Here is a 19,756-nt window from a genome sequence, read left to right as displayed (position 1 = left end):
GTTGTTGTCTTGCTTACTACTCCAGCATCTCTACTTCCTCTAGTCACTTTCTTGACATAATTCCATACTATTCTCCAGAATCGTTGATTCCATCAACAGATCATAGGATCATAGATTTAAAGATGGAAAGGAAGTTGCAGGTTATATAGTCCAACTCTCTCAATTTACAAATTAGGAAATTAAGTCTCAGAGAAATTAAGTGACCAAGTTCAGGTCATAACAGTAATAAATGGAAGAACCAGCATTTTGACTCACAACCTCTGATTCCAAATACAATATGGTATCATGTCTGTCTTTGTCTAGCCCCTCCCATATTGACTTTCCCCATCTTTTTTTAGTTTGCTAGGTATCTCATCAACTAATTCTTTTAAAGTACACAATTCTTATTTTGAATATAAGGAAGACAGTAAATGTTAAGGAAAAAATAATATAGATCACTAATGTCTGTTTCTTTCTGTGTCTCTCTACAGTGGAATGAAACAATTGAGCTTTTTCGTGCTAAGATGCCATTACGGAAACATCGAAGTCATTTCAAAAGTTATGAACATTGTTTTACAGCCACAGAAGCTGTGAATTGGCTACATAATCTACTTAGGCATAACCAGAACTTTGGTCCAGAAGTGACTCGCAAACAAACGGTACAGCTGCTAAAAAAGTTCCTGAAGAACCATGTTATTGAAGACATCAAGGGAAGGTGGGGTCAGGAAGATTTTGAGGACAACCGACATCTTTACAGGTACTTTGTTTCCTCTCAAGCCCAATTTTGTGTCTGCCCATCCCCCAGAAATGTGTGATGAGAACCTGGTAGAAATTGGGAGATGGGAATGAACTGAACACCTACTTGTTTACCTGTCTTCCTGCCTGCCTGTCTCTCTACTTATCTGTGTATCTATCTATCTAACCATCTAACTATTTATTTACTTATCTACTATTCATTTATCTATTTATATACCAGGAACTAAACTAAAAACTTGAGAATACAAAGGGAAAAATGAAATAGATTTGAGAAGCTTACATTCTATTATAATTTCCGAAATAAGAATGTTCATCTTTCTTTGCCTACTCTTTTCTTTGACTGCATGGTTTTATTTGAGGGTGGAGTAAATTCTATAGTAATTACAATAGCGGTTTTACTGTAGTCTTTCTGGGTCCCTCTTTTATATTATTGTATTACATTCTTTTTTAAAAGAAATTGCATTTTCTTTTTTTATATAAACTTAATCATTAATAAACACAAACTTTGCACTTACAAAGAACAACAAGAAAGAGGATTTTATTAGAAATTGTGAACTGCTGTTAGGTATAGTTTGTTTTAAAGAAATATACCTGTTTGGTGTGTACATATATAATCTATGCAATATATAATATTAAAATTTGTGTGTATGTGTGTTCATAATTTGATTATATGAATATTTTGTGTGCATGATTTGTGTATGTATTATATATGTGTATGTATCCTATATATCTTTATATACCTATATTTACATATTTATATAAACTTATATCTATATCTGTGACAATATAAATATATCTTTATATACTTATTACTATATTTATATATACCTATATCTATATCTATATATATAAACATTGCCATAAATTTATAGTAACTAACATTTATATAACTCTTAAAATGTGATAGGCACTGTTCTAAATACTTTTATTATTTCGTTTGATCCTCCCAGAAATTCTGGGAGGTAAGAGCTATAGATGAGGAAACTAAGGCACATGGGTTAAATGACTTGCTCAGGGTCCCACAGCTGGTCAGTATATGAAGTAGGTTTTGAATTCCAGTCTTTCTGGCTCCAAGCTCAGTGTTCTATCCACTATACCATATATATTACATACAATTACATTTTCTTTTTCATGTGGATTTAATCATCAATAATATACATAAACATTGCATATACAAAAAATATGAAAAATAATTTTATTAAAAACAACTGCTTTTAGGTAGTTTTAAAAAATATGTAATTTTACTTATTATATATAGCAAATAAGATTTGAAACTTCTCTGTGTGCCCTTCACTTTTTTTTTTTTTTGCTGAGGCAATTGGGATTAAGTGACTTGTCCAGGGTCACATAGCTAGGAAGTGTTAAATGTCTGAGACTAGATTTGAACTCAGATCCTCCTGGATTCAGGGCTGGTGCTCTACCCACTGCACCACCTAGCTGCCCCATCCCCTTCACTTTAAAAAAATTTTTTTTTTTTGCTTTTGTTTCATTTCCCTCTACATCATATCCCTCCTACTTCTCTTTCCACCTTCAGTAATTCTCCCTTGGAATAGTGTAGTTCAGCAAAAGAAATCAACATATTGACCATATCTGAAAGTATATATGTCAGTCATGGAAGGAACTTTTAGATTTCATACATATAGTCTAATCCCCTCATTTAAATATGAGAAAACTGAGATCCAAAGACCTTTGTGACTTAACCAAAGTCATTCAGGTAATAGATGGGAGAGCTGGAATTTGACCTTGGGATGTCTGACTTCAAATCCAGCATTCTTTCCACTATGCCACAATGACTCACACTCATATACTGTGATTTGGCCAGTTGTTCCCTAATTATTTGGCACCCATTTTGTTTCCAGGTCTTTGCTACTACCAAAAAATGTTGATATAAATTTCATGTGGTAGTGTCCTGGGGCCAGCTTGTATGGACTTACTAAAGCTGGTTGTTAAAATTTCATTGTGAGCATTTACATCCCAGAAACTGGCAAATATTACAAATTAGAATTTGAGTTATTATTTGGAGGAAAGGCTTATAACACAAATTAAACTTAAAAGTTATTGTTGGTACTCACGTGGGTGTAGATCTATGCATACATATAAAAGAGTCAATTGTTAAACATTTGTAAAAATAACTGTACCTATTAGTTCTTTTGCTCTGTACTCAGAGTTCCTATTTTCATTTCTGGATTTATTAGTTATTTGGGATATTTTTTCTCATGGTTGTTAGTAATCTGTATTTCTGATTTTGAGAACTAGCTATTCCTATTCCTATCTTTTGACTACTTTTCCTATTTCTATCCTTTGACTACTTATCTTTTGGGAAATAGGTTTTATATATATATATATATATATATATATATATTTATGTTTAGAACAACTTTTTACAAATCTTGGGTATTAGATATTTGTTAGAGAATTTTGCCATGAAGATTTTCCCCCCAGTTTTTTCCTTTCTAATCACATTTGTTTTCTTGTGCAAAAGCTCTTCAGTTTTATGTAGTTGAAATTGCTCACCTTATCCTTTATGATAACTTGTGTTCCTTTTTAGATAAAGTTTTTTTCTTATGGTGTAGTTGTAAAACACCTATCTCCCTTTCCAAATTAAAAAAAAAAAAGATATTTAAGCAATGCGTCCTATATCCTATATATTATATACCACATGTATTGTAATATATAGTATAAAGTATTATTAATATGTTAATATAAATCTAATTTCTTTCTTGCTGTTTTCCAGTTTTCTTATAGGATTTTGTTAAACAGGGAAACATTCTTGGCTCTACTTGGTATCTTTGGATTTAATGAATACAATGCTTTTATATTCAAGGATTCCTGAATTTTCTTTATATTAACTGGACCATTGATCAACTTTTCTATTTCTTAAACTAGAATCTATTGGTTTTGATGATAACTGTTTTGTAGTACAGTTTAAAATCTGGTACTGCTGCCTTTCCTCTCCCCGTCTTTATTCCTATCCTTTTTCATGATTTCCCTTGAGATTCTTGACCTTTTATTCCTCCCCTCTGCAGCATTCTTGAAATGCACTGTTTTTTCTGCAGAGAAAACAAATGATCCAACTTTTTTTTTTGCTTATAGTACAGCCTTCTTAGAATCTGAAAAAGAAAGAGAATAGACTAGATCAGGAGAGGAGGGTTGTGCTGAGTCCCTTTGAGTGATACAGAGCTCTGATCTTAGCTGGTGGTTAATTTGGTCTTGTGAAAAATACAGGACCCATATCCAGGAATTTTGCCAATATTTCATTTGTTCCTATTTTTCCCTGACAATAGAAATCTGCCCTTACCCTGTTTTCACAGTCTCCTGTCTTGATGCAAATTAGACAAATTATGTGGTCACTTTTATAATATGAACATTAGCAGGTGCTAAATAAATGAAGGAAAATGGAGTCTTTTCCCCTTCAGTCCTCTTCACTTTCCCCCTGCATTCTTGACTGTTTGTAGAGTAATGAGACTGGGAAGCAGGTGGAACGACATACAGGGTGTCCAAAAAGTCCTACTGCACTTTTATGGTTTGGTAGCTTGAAACTGTGCTAAGATTTTTGGAACACATTGTACACAAATTTAAAGGAAAGAAAGGGTAAGCATTAGAAGAGTGAAGAAAATGCATGAATGTGTCTATGAAAGGGCTGTATTTTAGATCCTACAGACAGGGGAAAATGGAAATAATCAATGATATGGGCAATTTAATACCAGCTTCTTCTTGTTGCTCATAGAGAAGCTATAATTGGAGACATGTATCGTGGGCAGGAAAAACCTGTTAAGTTCATCTGAACTCTGACTTTGGGAGACATTCTTTTACTTAATATAGGATCAAAGATTTAGCATTGCAACAACATGTAGGAGAATGGGTAGTGATGTGACATAATGGACAGAATGCAAAACCTGGAATCAGAAAAACTCATCTTTCTGAGTTCAAATCTGACTTCGGATAAGCTGTGTGACCTGGGCAAGTTATTTAACCCTGACTGTCTTGGTTTTCTCATGTGTAAAATGAGCTGGAGGAGGGAAATGGCAAACCACTCTAGTATCTTCTCCCAGAAAATCTAAAATAGGGTCACAGAGTCAGATATGAATGAAAATGACTGAACAACAAAGATACAACAGCATTAGAAATAGAAATGATAAAAACAAAATTTAAAAGGTTAGTGATTAAAATTATTATAATATTGATATGCTTCTTATTAAAAGTCAACATAACCGCCGTGTTTTTGGTATATATTACTCTAGTTGATTTTCTTACTTTGTAGTTTTTGTAAAATATTTCATCAGCTGCTGCTCAGTGACTGAAAGGATTGCATTTGTAATTCTAGCCTTAATTTCATGCAAAGAGTGAAGTTTTGATGCCATTTTGATGTGTATCCCATAAAAAAAAAAGTTTCATGGAGATTTAAAGCAACTCTTCCACAGTTGTGCAATATTAGCTTTCATTTGCCATGTGGTTATGAGTTTGTCCTCATCTCTCAATTCAACTGTTAAGACTTTAAGGACAGCATCATCTGTTTCAGCCCCTCATTTTTGCTTTTCTTCTGTTTCCAATATTTTATGTACTTTATCTAAAATAGTTTTATTGATTATGAATGCTTAGGGATCCAAGAAAAAGGACCACCTCCACCCATTCAGCAGTTTGAGAAAATGTCTTACAGAAACTTTTGTCCATGTAATGCATAAGTGCAATCAAAATATATATTATTCAAAATTCCTAAGACCAAGTAATGTTAAAGAAATTTAAATAATTAAACTTTAAAACAATACCAAGATATTCAGTAATTATCATAAAATCATGAAAACTACTCTGGCCCAATTTGCTACTAATGGGTGGATAACTTTAAGTGAGTGGTAAATTCTTTAGGGTATTTTTTCTGATCTGTAAAAGTACATGTTGTCTAACTAGTCCTTGTCCTTAAAGATAAAACTTAAATAATAGAGGATAAAAAATACAGAAATATTAAAAAAAACAGGTCGAGGACTGTGCCTCAGATTCAGAAATAGATATTATTTAATCAGACAAGAATTTATACAAGAAATGGGTCTCAAGATATGATTTAAATGGAGAAAATTTATATATGGGTGAATTCTACAGCAAACCCTTTTTTGACTTATTAGATGATCTTTGAGAAAGTGCTGTGGACAAAATGCATATAAGCTAACTTGATGATGAACCTTTCTAAACTTAACTTACCTCATTTTTTAACAAGGTACAAACACAGCTCAGAGATAATTGTGGTTTGAGTTCTACACCTCTGCAGTAAAATGAATCTTGTAATAAAAACATTCAGATTTTTTTTTGTTTCTTAATGAATATGAAGGCTATGTTTACCCTTAAGTTGGCAATAGTATTATGTCTAAAAGAATATGGTATATATTAATTAAATCTGAGTTTTAAGCAAGTTGTAATGTTTTTGCTGATGGAGAGTCTTGTCTTGATGTTAATGGCTGCTGACTAATCAGGAGAGTGATTGTTTAAGGTTGGGATGATTGGCAATTTCTTAAAATAAGACAGTAATGAAGTTTTCCTCATTGATTGACTTCTCCTTTCACTTGACCACTTAAAAGACATGTAGGACTGTTTGACTTAATTTCAATATTTTTGTGGCTGAGGGAATAGGGAGGCCTCAAAAAAGGGAGAGAGGTAGGGGATAGCTGGTAGCTAGAGCAGTCAGAACACACATTTTTCAATTCTGTTCTCTGCATTATGAATTCACTTTGTGGGGCTCAGAACAATTAGACTAGTAACATCAAAGATAACTTATAACAGATCACCATGGCAGATATAATAATAATGAAAAAGTTTGAAATATTTTGAGAATTTACCAAAATATGACAAGAGACACAATGTAAGCACAATGTAGGAAAAGTGGTGCCAATAAACTTGCCTGATGCAAGATTGCTACAAATCTTCAATTCATAAAAAAAAAATCTAACATCTATCAGCTGCAATAAAGTGAAGTAAGATAAAATGATATAAGCCTATGGTAGAGTTTTGTCACTGGGCCCATTCTGATAGCCTCTTCAGCTTGGATAGAGCTTGTAACAGCTGGTCTTCCCCAGTGAAAGTTTTCAACAAACTTTGTCACAAGAAAAAAAAATATTATTGTAATGGAGTAAAATAATAATAATTAAGTTGACTTTAATCTTGAGAAGCATGACAAATTGGGAGGAAATGAAGAATTGGAAGAAAGCAAGGTTCTGGTGTCTAACTGGCCAGAGTAAATAGAGAAGATTGGATATACCTAGTAGTTATTCATTTCAACTCTTTCAGTACTTCGGCCTCCACAGTTGTGTAATATTAACTTTCATTTATGTTCACATGTGTTTGTGTTCATGTTCCCATATGGATATTGTTTTTAAAGATAGCATCACCTGTTTCGGCTTATTATTCTTGGTACAGTTTTGGATAAGTGACTCCTTTGAATAATATCGTTGAATCTTTATTAGGTCTTTCTTTAGAACTTTCAATTCTGCCTTTATTGTTATGAGTTTTTTTTATAATATTTTATTTTTTCCAAATACACGCGAAGATACTTTTCAGCATTCATCTTTGTAAAACCTTGTGTTTCAAATTTTTCTCCTTCCATCCTCCTTTTCCTCTCCCCAAGACAGCAATAAATCTGATATAGGTTAAACAGAATTTTTTCTTATAATGCCTTTAACATTTTTTTTTAATGAACTAAGTGAACATTAACTAACATGAATATTTCAACATATGAAGAATAGGAAATATAGATTATATGAAATGATGAATCTTGATCACATTTAAAATTTAACATGATAGCACCAGCACTGCTCAGTTGGTCTGTCTCTTTCTGAACTTTGTATTTTTTTTGTGTATTTTTAAATGTTTTTGTTGATTTAAAAAAAAAATCACACTCACAACCTCCTCTTCTTCGTACAGCTATTTTCTGTCCCCAAATAAAAACCTGCCTTTGTAGCAGAGAAGTATAGTCAAGAAAAAAAAAATGGACCTTGGTCCTGTCTGAAAATCTATGTTTCTTTGAGTAAGTCTCTCTGCCAAGAGGTGGGAAACTTGGTTCATCTGAGTGTTCTGGAATTTTCATTGGTCATTGCATTAAAAAGTATTGTTAAATATTTACAAATTGTTTTCTTTTATATTATTACAGCATTATATAAATTGTTTTCTCAATTACACCCATTTCATTCTGTATTATTAAATTCTGGTCTTTCAAATTTTTCTGAATCCATCCCTTTTGTTTTTTCTTATGGAGCAAATAACATTGCATGAAAAAATATATTAATTTGCTCTAGTATTCCTCAATGTGCCCAAAGTCATTTAATACAATAAAATATCCTACTATAAATATATTTATGTATTTGAATCCTTTCCTTCTGCCTTTGATTTCTTTGCCATATGCGAGGTATTTAAACACTAGGTGAAAGGAAATGAATATCTTAGGGACTTTAGGGGTATGTTCCAAATTGTTTTTCAGAGGGATTGGATCAATTTACTTCTCCATCAATTATGTTAACAGTATCCTTGTCTCCTCCAACAATTCTTTCTTTCTTTTTTGTCTTTTTGCCAGTCTGTGGCACAAATGAAGTTATTTTTATTTCTCTTATTAGTAATTATTTGGAGCATTTTTTTTCCATGAGAGCTTGCATTTCTTTTGAAAATTGCCAATTCCCATATTTCAGCCATTTGGCTACTAGGGAATAGCATTTGTTAAAAATTTGTATCAATTTCCTGTCTATTTTAAATACCAGACCTTTATCATAGAAAGTTGCTGCAAAAGATTTTTCCCCCGAGTTAACTTTCTTTTTAATTATAATTCTTTTTTTAGCTTATGCAAAAACTTTTCAGTTCTTTATTGTCAAAATTGTACATTTTATCCCCTGTAATATTCTAATCCTTGTTTGGTCAATAACTTTCTATATCTATCTAAATGATGTGATTTAGGAGAACAATTTCTGTTTAGTTTTGGACACCAAATATTTGGGTTCATTCATGTGAAGAATTCACGATGGCCATTTTCTTTGGCAAAAGATAGGTTTATTTGGAAGAAGTTACAGATAAAATGAAGATATATAATAGATGCCAGAAGTGGTAAATATGATATAGAGTGTATAGCTAGTAAGAAATGTTAACACTTAATGAAAAAGACAAGTTCCCTAGTGGAACTCACAATTAGCCAGAAGAAAGGGAACACTCCATGAAGTTGGAGTATGTCCTTAGTTGCATAAGTCTAAGAGGAGTTTAGCACCCTAAAAGAGTTAGTTAGCTATAAGAAGAAGAGAGAATAAATGTATGGTAGGGAATGAGAGGAGAGATGCTACATGGCATGGGGTTGAGGGGAGGGGAAATTTCACCATGAGATAGTGTTGTGGTGGGCTGAACCAAAGGGGTTCAGCAAAAATGGCACGAGCCATGGACAAATTGGGGAAATATAATCTCAAGGCTTTAACATAATTAGGATTTCTATCTGGACATAGCAAGGTGGGGCTACCCATGACCATACCCAGTTACTCAGGATCTCATCAAAAAGTATCTGCTTCCTTCCTCTTATTTATTTAAAGTGTAATCTTTCACAGCTAGGTCATTTTTTTAAATTGGTAAGCATCAATTAAGCACCTGCTGTGTGCTGGGGTTTGAAGATAGAGGTATGGAAGAAAATGGTCTCTGCTCTGAGGAGGCTTACATTCTAATGAGGAAAGATCATATATAAAAGAAAACTTATCACAGAGGTGGAAGAAATGGAGAAATGTTTGAGCTGAGTTCTCCCCTTAAATGAATCCTTAAGAATTTTATTGTGTTATATTGCTTATGGTATATAGGTTTGCTTTCAAGTTTTCTTTAACAGGTTTTAATCTAATAGTTAATCTAATAATATATCCCTAGTACTTGAGCATCTAAGTGGTACAGTGGACAGTGTCCTAGGCATGGAATCAGAAAGACACATTTTTTGAGTTAAAATCTGGGCCTAGGCATTTACTAGCTGTGTGACCTTGGAAAAGTCACTTAACCCTGTTTACCTTAATTCTTAATGTGTAAAATGAAATGGGGAAGAAAATGATAAACCACTTTAATGTCTTTGCCAAGAAAAGCCCCCAAATCCAGGAAGAATTGGACATAAGTGAACAATAACTCCAGTAGCATTTGGTATCTTTTAATTTTATCAAACAGTATTATTATTTAATTCTGGATCATTTAATTAATATATTCCATTGATTAAGCTTAAATTTTTTTAACCAATACCACATAATTTTGATGATTATTACTTTGAAGTTTGAGATCTGATACTTTTCTTGTCACTTTAAAAAATTATTGAAATTATTGAGCTATTAATATTTCAGAAAAAAATTATGATTTTTCTTTAGTATATAATGCAATCCTTTGGTAGTCATCTTTTTTTTTTTTTTTCTGTGAGCAGGCTGATCCACAAACAATTACTATATCTTCAATTATTTGAATTTTCTATAAGTGGCATTTTATAGTCATATTCTTAATTTATGCGTTTATTTTGATATGTGTATTTCAAGGTATTTTTATAAATTATATAGTTTTTTTTCCTGGACATATGATTTCATCTATGTTTAGGAAATTCTTTTCGTAAGGATAGAGTATTATCTCTTCCTCTTTCAATGTAGGTCAGCACTTGATCGGTTATTAATAAGGTTTAGAGCAAAAGTCTATAACTCTCTTTGTGTACTGGACTCTTTTGGCATTTGGGTAAAGCCTATGGACACCTTTTCAAAATAATGGTTTTAAATGCATAACATAACATGCAAGAAATTTTAAAAAGGAAAATAGTTACCCCTCTCTCTCTGTCTTGTTTGTCTAAAAAGGTTCATGGATCCGAGGTTAATAAACCCTGATTATGACAATTGATTGCGACAGTGAGCGATTAAATGACTTGCCCATTGCAAGACATTCACAGTATATTTTAGAGGCCAGATTTGTATTCAGAACTTCCTGAATCATTGGCTAGCTCTTTATTTACCATACCATGGTATTTCTTTCTATAGATGTTTAAAATGGAATTTCTGTTCCCTTCTCTTTTTGATTGGTTTTGTTGGTAGTTTGCAGAAAGGTTTGTGATTTTTTTTTTAAGTTTGTCCATGTCCATGTCCAAACTTTTTTTAAAGTTTTATCCATGCTTTAGTGTGTTGTGTTAGACTCTTTCTGGTATTTCATAACTTCCCTCCCCCCCCCCCCCGCCCCCTTTTGGTATCTTTTCCTTTGCTGTATTTTATCTCATAATATGTAGTATTGACTTTTTTCTTTAAATTTTTTTGGTTTTCCCCCCCATCTTTTCCTTTTCTTCAAGTGAATTTTTTTATGGTAGTTTTTCATCCACTTTGGTTCATTTGCTATTCTTCTTCATCTTCTTTTTTTTTTTTTTTTTTTTTTGGCGAGGCAATGGGGATTAAGTGACTTCTTCAGGGTCACACACCTAGTAAATGTTAAATGTCTGAGGCTGGATTTGAACTCAGATTCTCCCAACTTCAGGGCCAGTGCTCCATCCACTATGCCATCTAGCTAACCCATTTGTTATTGTTCTTGAGGAAATGCTGAAACTCAGATGTTCTTTCCATCTCACATTTCACCATTCTGCCTCAAATCTCCTTTGATCACATTCAAACCAATTTCTTATTATCAGTTTTTTTTTTTAAATTCTGTGTTTCTGAAAACACATCAAAACACAAAAAGGAGATTGTAAAACTGTAAATCTCCATTTCATTTCACTTGCTTAAAAACATATTGTAAATTCCACATTTTACTTTCAAAACTTTCCTTCTTGTCTGTGCTTCTTTCTGAACTGCTTACTATTTTCTATATATTAAAAAACGCCACCAACATTTACCCTATTTTGGGGAGTCATCACCGTTCCTGATCTGCATTCCCCCAACCTCCTCCATCAGTCAAAAGGAAAGAAAATGAAACCCTTGTGAAGGAAATAGTCAAAGAAAGTTATTCTACATAAAGCACTATTTCAAAAATTTATGCTTTTGCACTTTGTGTCTATCACCTGTCAGGAGATAGAGAATTTGTTTCATCAAAGGTCCTCTCTGGAGACACAACTGTTCATTATCTTGGTCAGAATTCTTAAATCCTTCAAAGTAGTTTGTTTGCTTTTTGGAGGCGAATGTTTAAGTGACTTGCTCAGGTTCACATGGCTACTAAGTGTTTGAATCCAAATTTGAACTCAGATCCTCCTGACTCCAGGACTGGTGCTCAATCCACTGCACCATCTAGCTGCCCCATAGCTTTTCTTTATGTTGTTGTTGTCATTGTATAGTTTATTCTTTTGGATCTGAATAACTTACTGCATCATTTCATATTACCTAGAATTCTCTTAAATTAGCTTTTTGTTTATTACTTGTTGTGTAACTTAATATATTCCATTACATTTATATGCCATAGATCAGCTGTTTTCCATTTGTCTGAGAGGTAATATAAGTAACCTTCCTACATTTTAGTTTTTTGCTTATTATCCTCTCTTAACTTCCTGTTTCAACTTCCACTTATTTCCCTGTTGAATTTGTTCTGTTTCCACATTGAACTGTGTGCATGTGCATGTGACACTGCATGCATTTTTTCTATTTCAGATAAGAGTGGGATTGATCTGATGCCAATTCCCCCATTCCTTCCTCCATTTGAATACTTTTCTGCTTAAACACCCCAATTGTGAGAAACAGAAAATTCCTTCCTCTTTTTTCTTTAACACCCTCCCTTTTCTCTTTTAAGACTCTCAAAACAGAACCAATATACTACCAGAACCTCTGTTTTTCTTATTTAACTCCCTCAGTACTCATTGAAGACATTAAAATTCTTTTTTTGTAAAATTACAGGGGTTCCTTTCCCTCCCTTTTTTCTTTTAAAGCCTTTTATTTTCAAAACATATACATGATAATTTTTTAACATTGACCCCTGCAAAACCTCATATTCCAGATTTTCCCTTCCTTCCTCCCATCTCCTCCCCTAGATGGCAACATGTTAAGATATATGTTAAATCCAATATATGTATACATATTTATACAATTATCTTGCTGCACAAGAAAAATCTGATCAAAAAGGGAAAAAATGAAAAAGAAAACAAAATGCAAGTGAACAATAGCAAAAAGAGTGGAAATGCTATTTTGTGATCTACACTCAGTACCCACAGTTCTCTCTCTGGGTGTAGATTGTTCTCTTCATCACAAGATCATTGGAATGGGCCCTAATCATCTCATTGTTGGAAAGCAAGACATTAAAATTCTAAAGGGACATTCATTTCTTCTAAACCTGTTTTGAGTATTAGCATAGAAACATCACATAGTTCCCTTCATTTGTTGAAAATAAATTTACCTTTTTAATCTTCTGGATTCTTCTTATTAGATTTTCTGTTCAGCTCTAATATTTTCGTCAGAGATGCTTGAAAGTCTTTTATGCAATTAAAATTCCACCCCATCCCTCCAATAATAGCTGCTTTATTGTTACTTGTAGTCTTGTAACTCATAGGTTACTCTTATTTGTTAGAACTAAAAAAAACCCAAAACATTTCTGAGTGTCTTGTTGCTACTACATTTTGGAAAATGTAGAATTTCATATTTGGAACAGAAGATGTCAGTGGTAGCTTTTGAAAATTTGAGATCACATCTGTCATTAATCAGTTCAGCATAATGCCATCCTTTTGACACGAATACAAGGAATCTCTTCAAAAATTATTTACATCTTTACTTTTTACCAATTTTTTACTTCCAAATTGTATATACCTCTACACTTCCCTACTCAGTGAGACATCCTTTGTCCAAATTGAGAAAGAAAAAATTTGGCAAAATCAGTCTGAGATTTGACAATTAATGCAATATTCCACAGCCAAGCCTCTCCTCCTTAACACACAAAGGAGGAAATGAGGTGCTTTTTCTTCCCTCTTCTCTAAGGCTATGCTTGATGATTATAATTACGCAGCATTCACTGTCATGCCTTGTTCTTTCTATTTATATGATTGTAGACCAGATGAGGTCATATAGACTATCCTAGGCATTCTCTTTCTTTGTAACTTCATCAAGTCTTACAACTTTAATGATCATTACAACACAGAACTCCCAAATCCATAAATGCAGTCTGAATTTCCCATAATCGCACATCTATTACCTATTGAATAGATCAGACTGAATATCCTATAAATAATTCATGTCCCCAAATCCAAAAGTAAACTATTTCCCCCTCAAACCCATGGTACCCTCTTTCTGTTGAACACACCAGCATCCTTCTCATCACCTAGATTCCTAATATGAGCATTATCTTTGCCTTTCACTTATCCTCACTCCACATCCAGTCACTTTCAAAATCTTGTCACTTCTCTATACACAATAACATATCTTTCTTCATCTCTTGACTCAGATACCATTGTAGTTCAAGCCTTCATCACTCTCTTAAGTGTGTTACCATGGTGCCCTTCTAACTGACCTCTCTTTCAAATCTTCTCTCTGACCAGTTCTTCCTACAGTTGCCAGATATTTCTAAAAAAAAAAGTCTATTTCATTCCTTTTTCTCAGTAGCCTCCATTGGCTCCCTATTGTCTGTAGTATCAAAAAAGATGCATGTTTGCTTAAATAAGATCCTTCTCAATCAATTCTGATGGATGTGGCTCTTTTCAACAGAGATGATTGAGACCAGTTCCAATGATCTTGTAATGAAGAGAGCAATCTGCACTCAGAGAGAGGACTATAGGAACTGAAGGTGGATCACAACAGAGCATTTTCACTCTTTTTCTTGTTTGCTTGCATTTTGTTTTCTTTCTCATTGTTTTTCCTTTTTTATTCGATTTTTCTTGTGCAGCATGATAATTGTATAAATATATATATATATATATATATATATATAATTTAACATATATTTTAACATGTATAACATATATTGGATTATTTGCCATCTGGGGGGGAATGAGGGGAAGGGAGGGAAAAATTGGAACACAAGCTTTCGCTAGGATCAATGTTGAAAAATTATCCATGCATATGTTTTGAAAATAAAAAGCTATAATAAAAAAAATAAGGTCCTTCTCCTAAATATCTTTTCCAACCTTGCAGTCCATTACTATCTGTAACAACAGGGCAAACTAATCCTCAAATATATTATTCCTTCTCGCAGAGAACCTCTGGAGGCAAATGTTGGGTGGATAAAAGGACTAGAAGATAACCAAAGGAACTTTGGAGGATGGAGTAAATGAATTAAAAAGCTTGAGATGGGGGGGGGGGGGGGGAGGATTTCAAGGAAACTTAGAGGATGAAAATCAAGTTTCTGTGAATTTTCTAGGTGAGAAAGTACCTTTATCTGTTCCCCTCTAATAACTAGTAATAATGTAGAACTGAAATATGGCTTTAATATCTTTTATCCTTATTGAATAAAGATTTTTTTTAACCCTTGCTCTTAATTTAAGAAACAGACGAATTCAACATTTTATGTTCTCTCTAAGGAAAAGAAAACTACATTTTTGTATGTGATCACTGATGGGGAAGGGTGAAGGGAGAAGGACTACCTTCTTGTGAGAAGCGGGCCTGGCCTTGTAATAGGCACCCTGGCTTTCTGCTGTCCTTTCAGCAGTGACTTTGTTTTAGAAACCATTTTTTCCTAGTATTAATAGGTTCTGATCTCCCTCTAGTGGTCATCCTGTGTTTTAACCGTCGGTTAGACTTTATAGGGAGCTCACTGTAATACCTACAAAATATTCTGTTGAATGAAGATCTGATTTTTCTAGTCTCAGTCCTGCCATTTATTAGGAAGGTCACTTGATTCTTCATATGCAAACAAAGATTGTTGGAAACTCTTCATTGGCTGTATCCTCTCATTTTAAATATTTATTGAATGTCTAACTTTATGTACTTAGCACGGGAGAGAAATACAAAAAGAAGCATACATTTTAATCTCTGCCCTCCTTGAGAAAGAATCTTATAAGGGAAGGGAGAAAAGTGAATTTACTTAAGTAGCAATGCAAGGCAACTATGATTGAATCAAATAAGTGGGTGTAGACTGTGTGATAGAAGCATTTGGGGAAAAAGGGGAGACATCTGCAAACTTGATTGATTAGGGAAACTTCAGGAATGGTAGTCGGGGCTTACTGAACTAGACCCTGAGGTCATTCCAACTAGGGGGAAAAACATTTCTGGGGAGAAAAGTTGCAGGAAGGAAACTTGATCCGAAATGAGGGGCACAGGGATGGAGTGGACACAGTGGTGGATCCAGAGTTCAGAAGATCTGCCTTTGGGTGAGTTGTGTTACTCTTAGAAAATCACTAAACCTCAGTTGGGTCAGTTACTTCATCTTATAAAGTGTGAAGGTTGAACTTAAGGACTGCTAAGGATCCTACCAACTCTCAATCTATGATCCTGTGATGAAATGAACATGTTTCGACAGAGAGTGAGGAAACTGGTTTGGTTATAGAAGGGGGACCCATGTTTTTACAGTGTGGGTGTTTAGGGTGACACAGTTCTTCCTGCATGGTGAAACAAGGGGGTTGACCGTGATTAGGGCTGAATCAATGACACTATGATACATCTTGTACACAGACTGTGACTTTTGCTTCCAAGCAATCCAATCAAACTGGTGTGTGGCAATCTGGGATGGGCAGCTTCATTTTAATCAAAATCAGCAAGCAGTGCAAGTGAAGTGTCAGAGAATAGGGAAGGGATGGGGGAGGGCAACTCCTGCAATGAATGACAAATGAGTGGATGGATATGCATAGACCCAGTGTGGAAAGGACTGAAGGTCATCCCTTGAACTGTTAAAGGCACTCTTCTTCCACCAATACAGCTCCATCATCAGCACTCTCTTTTGCAAACAAAAGATGATGAGATCTATGGGCGGGTGTGATCTGATGTATTAAGGCTAGCTAGCTCTTTGGAGCCCTTTGGGGCCAGGATTGCCATTCTGGGCAATCTATGGCATTTTATTTCTTTTTCATCTTTCCCTGAGAATCTGGAGGGCTGTGTGTGTGTGTGTGTGTGTGTGTGTGTGTGTGTGTATGTATGTGTACATTCATTATCCATTGTTTTTGCTATTCTAAACCTAGAGTCTGCCTTTCTCTCCTGGTTCTTCATCTGTGGTCTGAGGCCTTTTGTTCAATTCATTTTAAACAATGGGCTTTCTGGCTGCTGTTTGGTTTCTCTTTTGTGTGCCTCTTCATATTCAAATATCTAGTTGGTGGAGAAGCTTGGGCTAGGAACCAGCTCTTTTTCATTTATTCAAATACCATACTGGGTAGGTGTTTTTTTTTTCTTTCTAAAAATTATTTTGAAAAAAAAATTAAAAACCTCTCTGTAAAATCTGTTTTAGGCTGATTCCTATTTTACTAATACACTCTGTCTTTGTTCCCTTTATTTCTTAATGTCTTCCTAGTCACTCCTCCTCTAGGAGTGCTGTAAAACTAAAAAAGGAAATAAAAGAATCTTTGAATTAAAATATTACCTCATATAACAACTATATATATATATACGCATATATGTATATATATATGTGTATATATATATATATAAAACACATAACAATAACAGAGTTAGGCACTGGCCAAGGCAGATACGGTGCTAAGAGCTTTTCAGTTATTTTCTTGATCCTTAAAACAACGATGGGAGCTGTTATTGTCCTCATTTTACAGATTAGAAAACTGAGGCCATCTGAGATGAATTGTCTTGCCCAGAATCATATAGCTAGCAAATTTTGTCAAGACTCAAGTTTGACTGACTACGTCAGGCTCAGCGATCCATCCAGTGTTTCATCTAGCTGTCCTTTATTCTTGCTAGTGTGAGTTTAATAATTCTTATAGTTTAATTTTCTTCATACGTAAAAGTCCCTGGGGATGAGGGGAGGAGACAAGTGTGTGGTCTAGACCTATGGTTTCATTGTATTAGGAACTCTTGAATGAGGAAATGAATTCTACCATTACAGATTAACAGCCATTTTCAGTGGCAGGAAGGGGGGAAAAGGTTTTTTAATTTGGGGTCTGTGAATTCATTTTTTTCTTTTAATACTTTGATAACTGTATTTAAAGATTAGTTTGCTAATCAGTTTCCTTTGTCTTTATACAAATTTTATTTATTTTATCCTGAATTTAAGAAATAAAATAAGTAGTTCTATAACATGGTAGAATAGAAAAAAAAAGATGATTGCACATGAAACTGAAAATCTCTATGTACAACCTGCTATCCCTTTCAAACATATGATAAAGTTATTGTGTAATTTTTTTCCTTTTCTTTTTCTCTTTCCTTCTCCCCTCACCTTAGAGATGGCCACCATTACACACACATGCACACGTACACACACACACACACACACACACGTATACACACAGATATATGTATATATATGTAAAATCATTCCATATATTGTTCTTATTTATCATTTCTTTTTCTAGATGCAGATAACATCTTTTTTAATTGAAATTTTTTATTTTCAAAACATAAACAAGGATAATTTTTCAACATTGACTCTTCAAAAAACCTTGTGTTCCAATTTTTTCCCTCCTTACCCTCACCCCCTCATTTAGATGCCATGTAATCCAATATATATTAAACAAGATAACATCTTCTTTAACAGAGTTTTTGTAATTGTGGGTGTTTTAATAGTCAAAATGACTTAGTAGTATTAATTTTTATCTGTGATCAGTAATGCAGTATGCATAAATGAATATAGCCAATGACTGTGTTGCCTTTATTTAATTTTTTGTTGATAGCTTGATCTCATAAGAGAATTCTGTGAAAAATACTAAAATATGAAAACTCATCATGCATCTCAAAATAAAATGGAATACTTAAAAGCCCCCAATATTGCTGTTACTGTGTATAACATTCTCTTGGTTCTGCTCATTTTGCTCTTGATTGTTTTATACAAGTCTATGTTTTTCTAAGATCATTGAGCTCATCATTTCCTTTTTTGCATCTAATATTACTTTTCTTTTCCCAATTACATGTAAAGATCCTTTCCAACATTAATTTTTTAAGATTTTGCATTCCAAATTTTTATTTTTCCCTCTATTCCCTCCCTTTTCCCCAAGACAGCAAGCAATCTTATATAGGTTGTATATGTACAGTCATGTTAAATATATTTCTATATTAGTTATATTGTGAAAAAAGAATCAGAACAAAAGGGAAAAACTATGAGAAAGAAAAAAGTCAATAATACATTTTAAAAAGTGAAAATATTACGCTTTGATCTGTATTCAGATTCCATTGTTTTTTCTCTGGATGTGGATATCATTTTCCATCACAAGTCTTTTGGAATTGTCTTAAGATCATTGTACTGCTTGGAAGAGCCAGGACTATCATTGTTGATCATTATAAATCAGTTTATATAACTCTATCCATATTTTTCTGAAATCTACCTGCTCATCATTTCTTATAAAACAGTCAAATTCCATTATATTTATGTCTTAACTTGTTCATCCATTTCCCAATTGTTGGCCATTCCCTCATTTTCCAATTCTTTGCCACCACACACAAAAAAGCTACTATAAATATTTTTATACATGGGAGTCCTTTTTCCTTTTTTTATTATCTCTCTGGGACACTGGCTTAGTAGTGATATTGGCAGATCAAAGAGTATGCACAGATTTTTAGCCATTTGGGCATAGTTCCAAATTGCTCTTCAGAATGGTTGGATCAGTTTACAACTTCACCAACAATGCATCAGAATCCCAATTTTCCTATATGTCTTCCAACATTCATATTCTTTTTCTGTCATTGAGCTCATCATTTCTTATAGCACGGTAGTATTCCATCATGATCATATAATATTTTAAAATACTTTTATTTCATTGCTACATATTTTATTTTATGGATGGAAGTAGTCCACCCATAAGCAGGTGTCAGAGGGGGTCTGGACACATAAAAAGCTAAAGACCCTCTAACTTAGAGAGTTATCTGAATCATAGGTATCAAAATATGTGGATTGTATGCTTAATTTGTTGCCTGAATCAAAGTAAACTATAATTGGGAAATTACTTAACAAAACAAATAAAATAGAACATAGATACTATGTAGTTTAATATTTGATTTTTCTAAGTCAATACGGTACTATAGGA

General features: G+C 33.5%; 1 protein-coding gene across 1 annotated transcript in view; it reads left to right on the top strand.

Moving 5' to 3' along the window:
• Window positions 1-19,756, top strand: part of DEPDC1B (DEP domain containing 1B) — a 122,445-nt gene that overhangs the window by 24,370 nt on the left and 78,319 nt on the right. The window contains exon 2 of the mRNA XM_012541050.3: window positions 471-736. Within this exon, the coding sequence (XP_012396504.1) occupies window positions 471-736 (266 nt within the window). The remainder of the gene's footprint in view (window positions 1-470; window positions 737-19,756) is intronic.

Source organism: Sarcophilus harrisii, chromosome 1 (assembly GCF_902635505.1).
Source record: "Sarcophilus harrisii chromosome 1, mSarHar1.11, whole genome shotgun sequence".
NCBI classification, from domain to species: domain Eukaryota; kingdom Metazoa; phylum Chordata; class Mammalia; order Dasyuromorphia; family Dasyuridae; genus Sarcophilus; species Sarcophilus harrisii.
The sequence above is the reverse complement of the archived record's forward strand: the minus strand, read 5'-3'. Positions and strand labels throughout refer to the sequence as shown.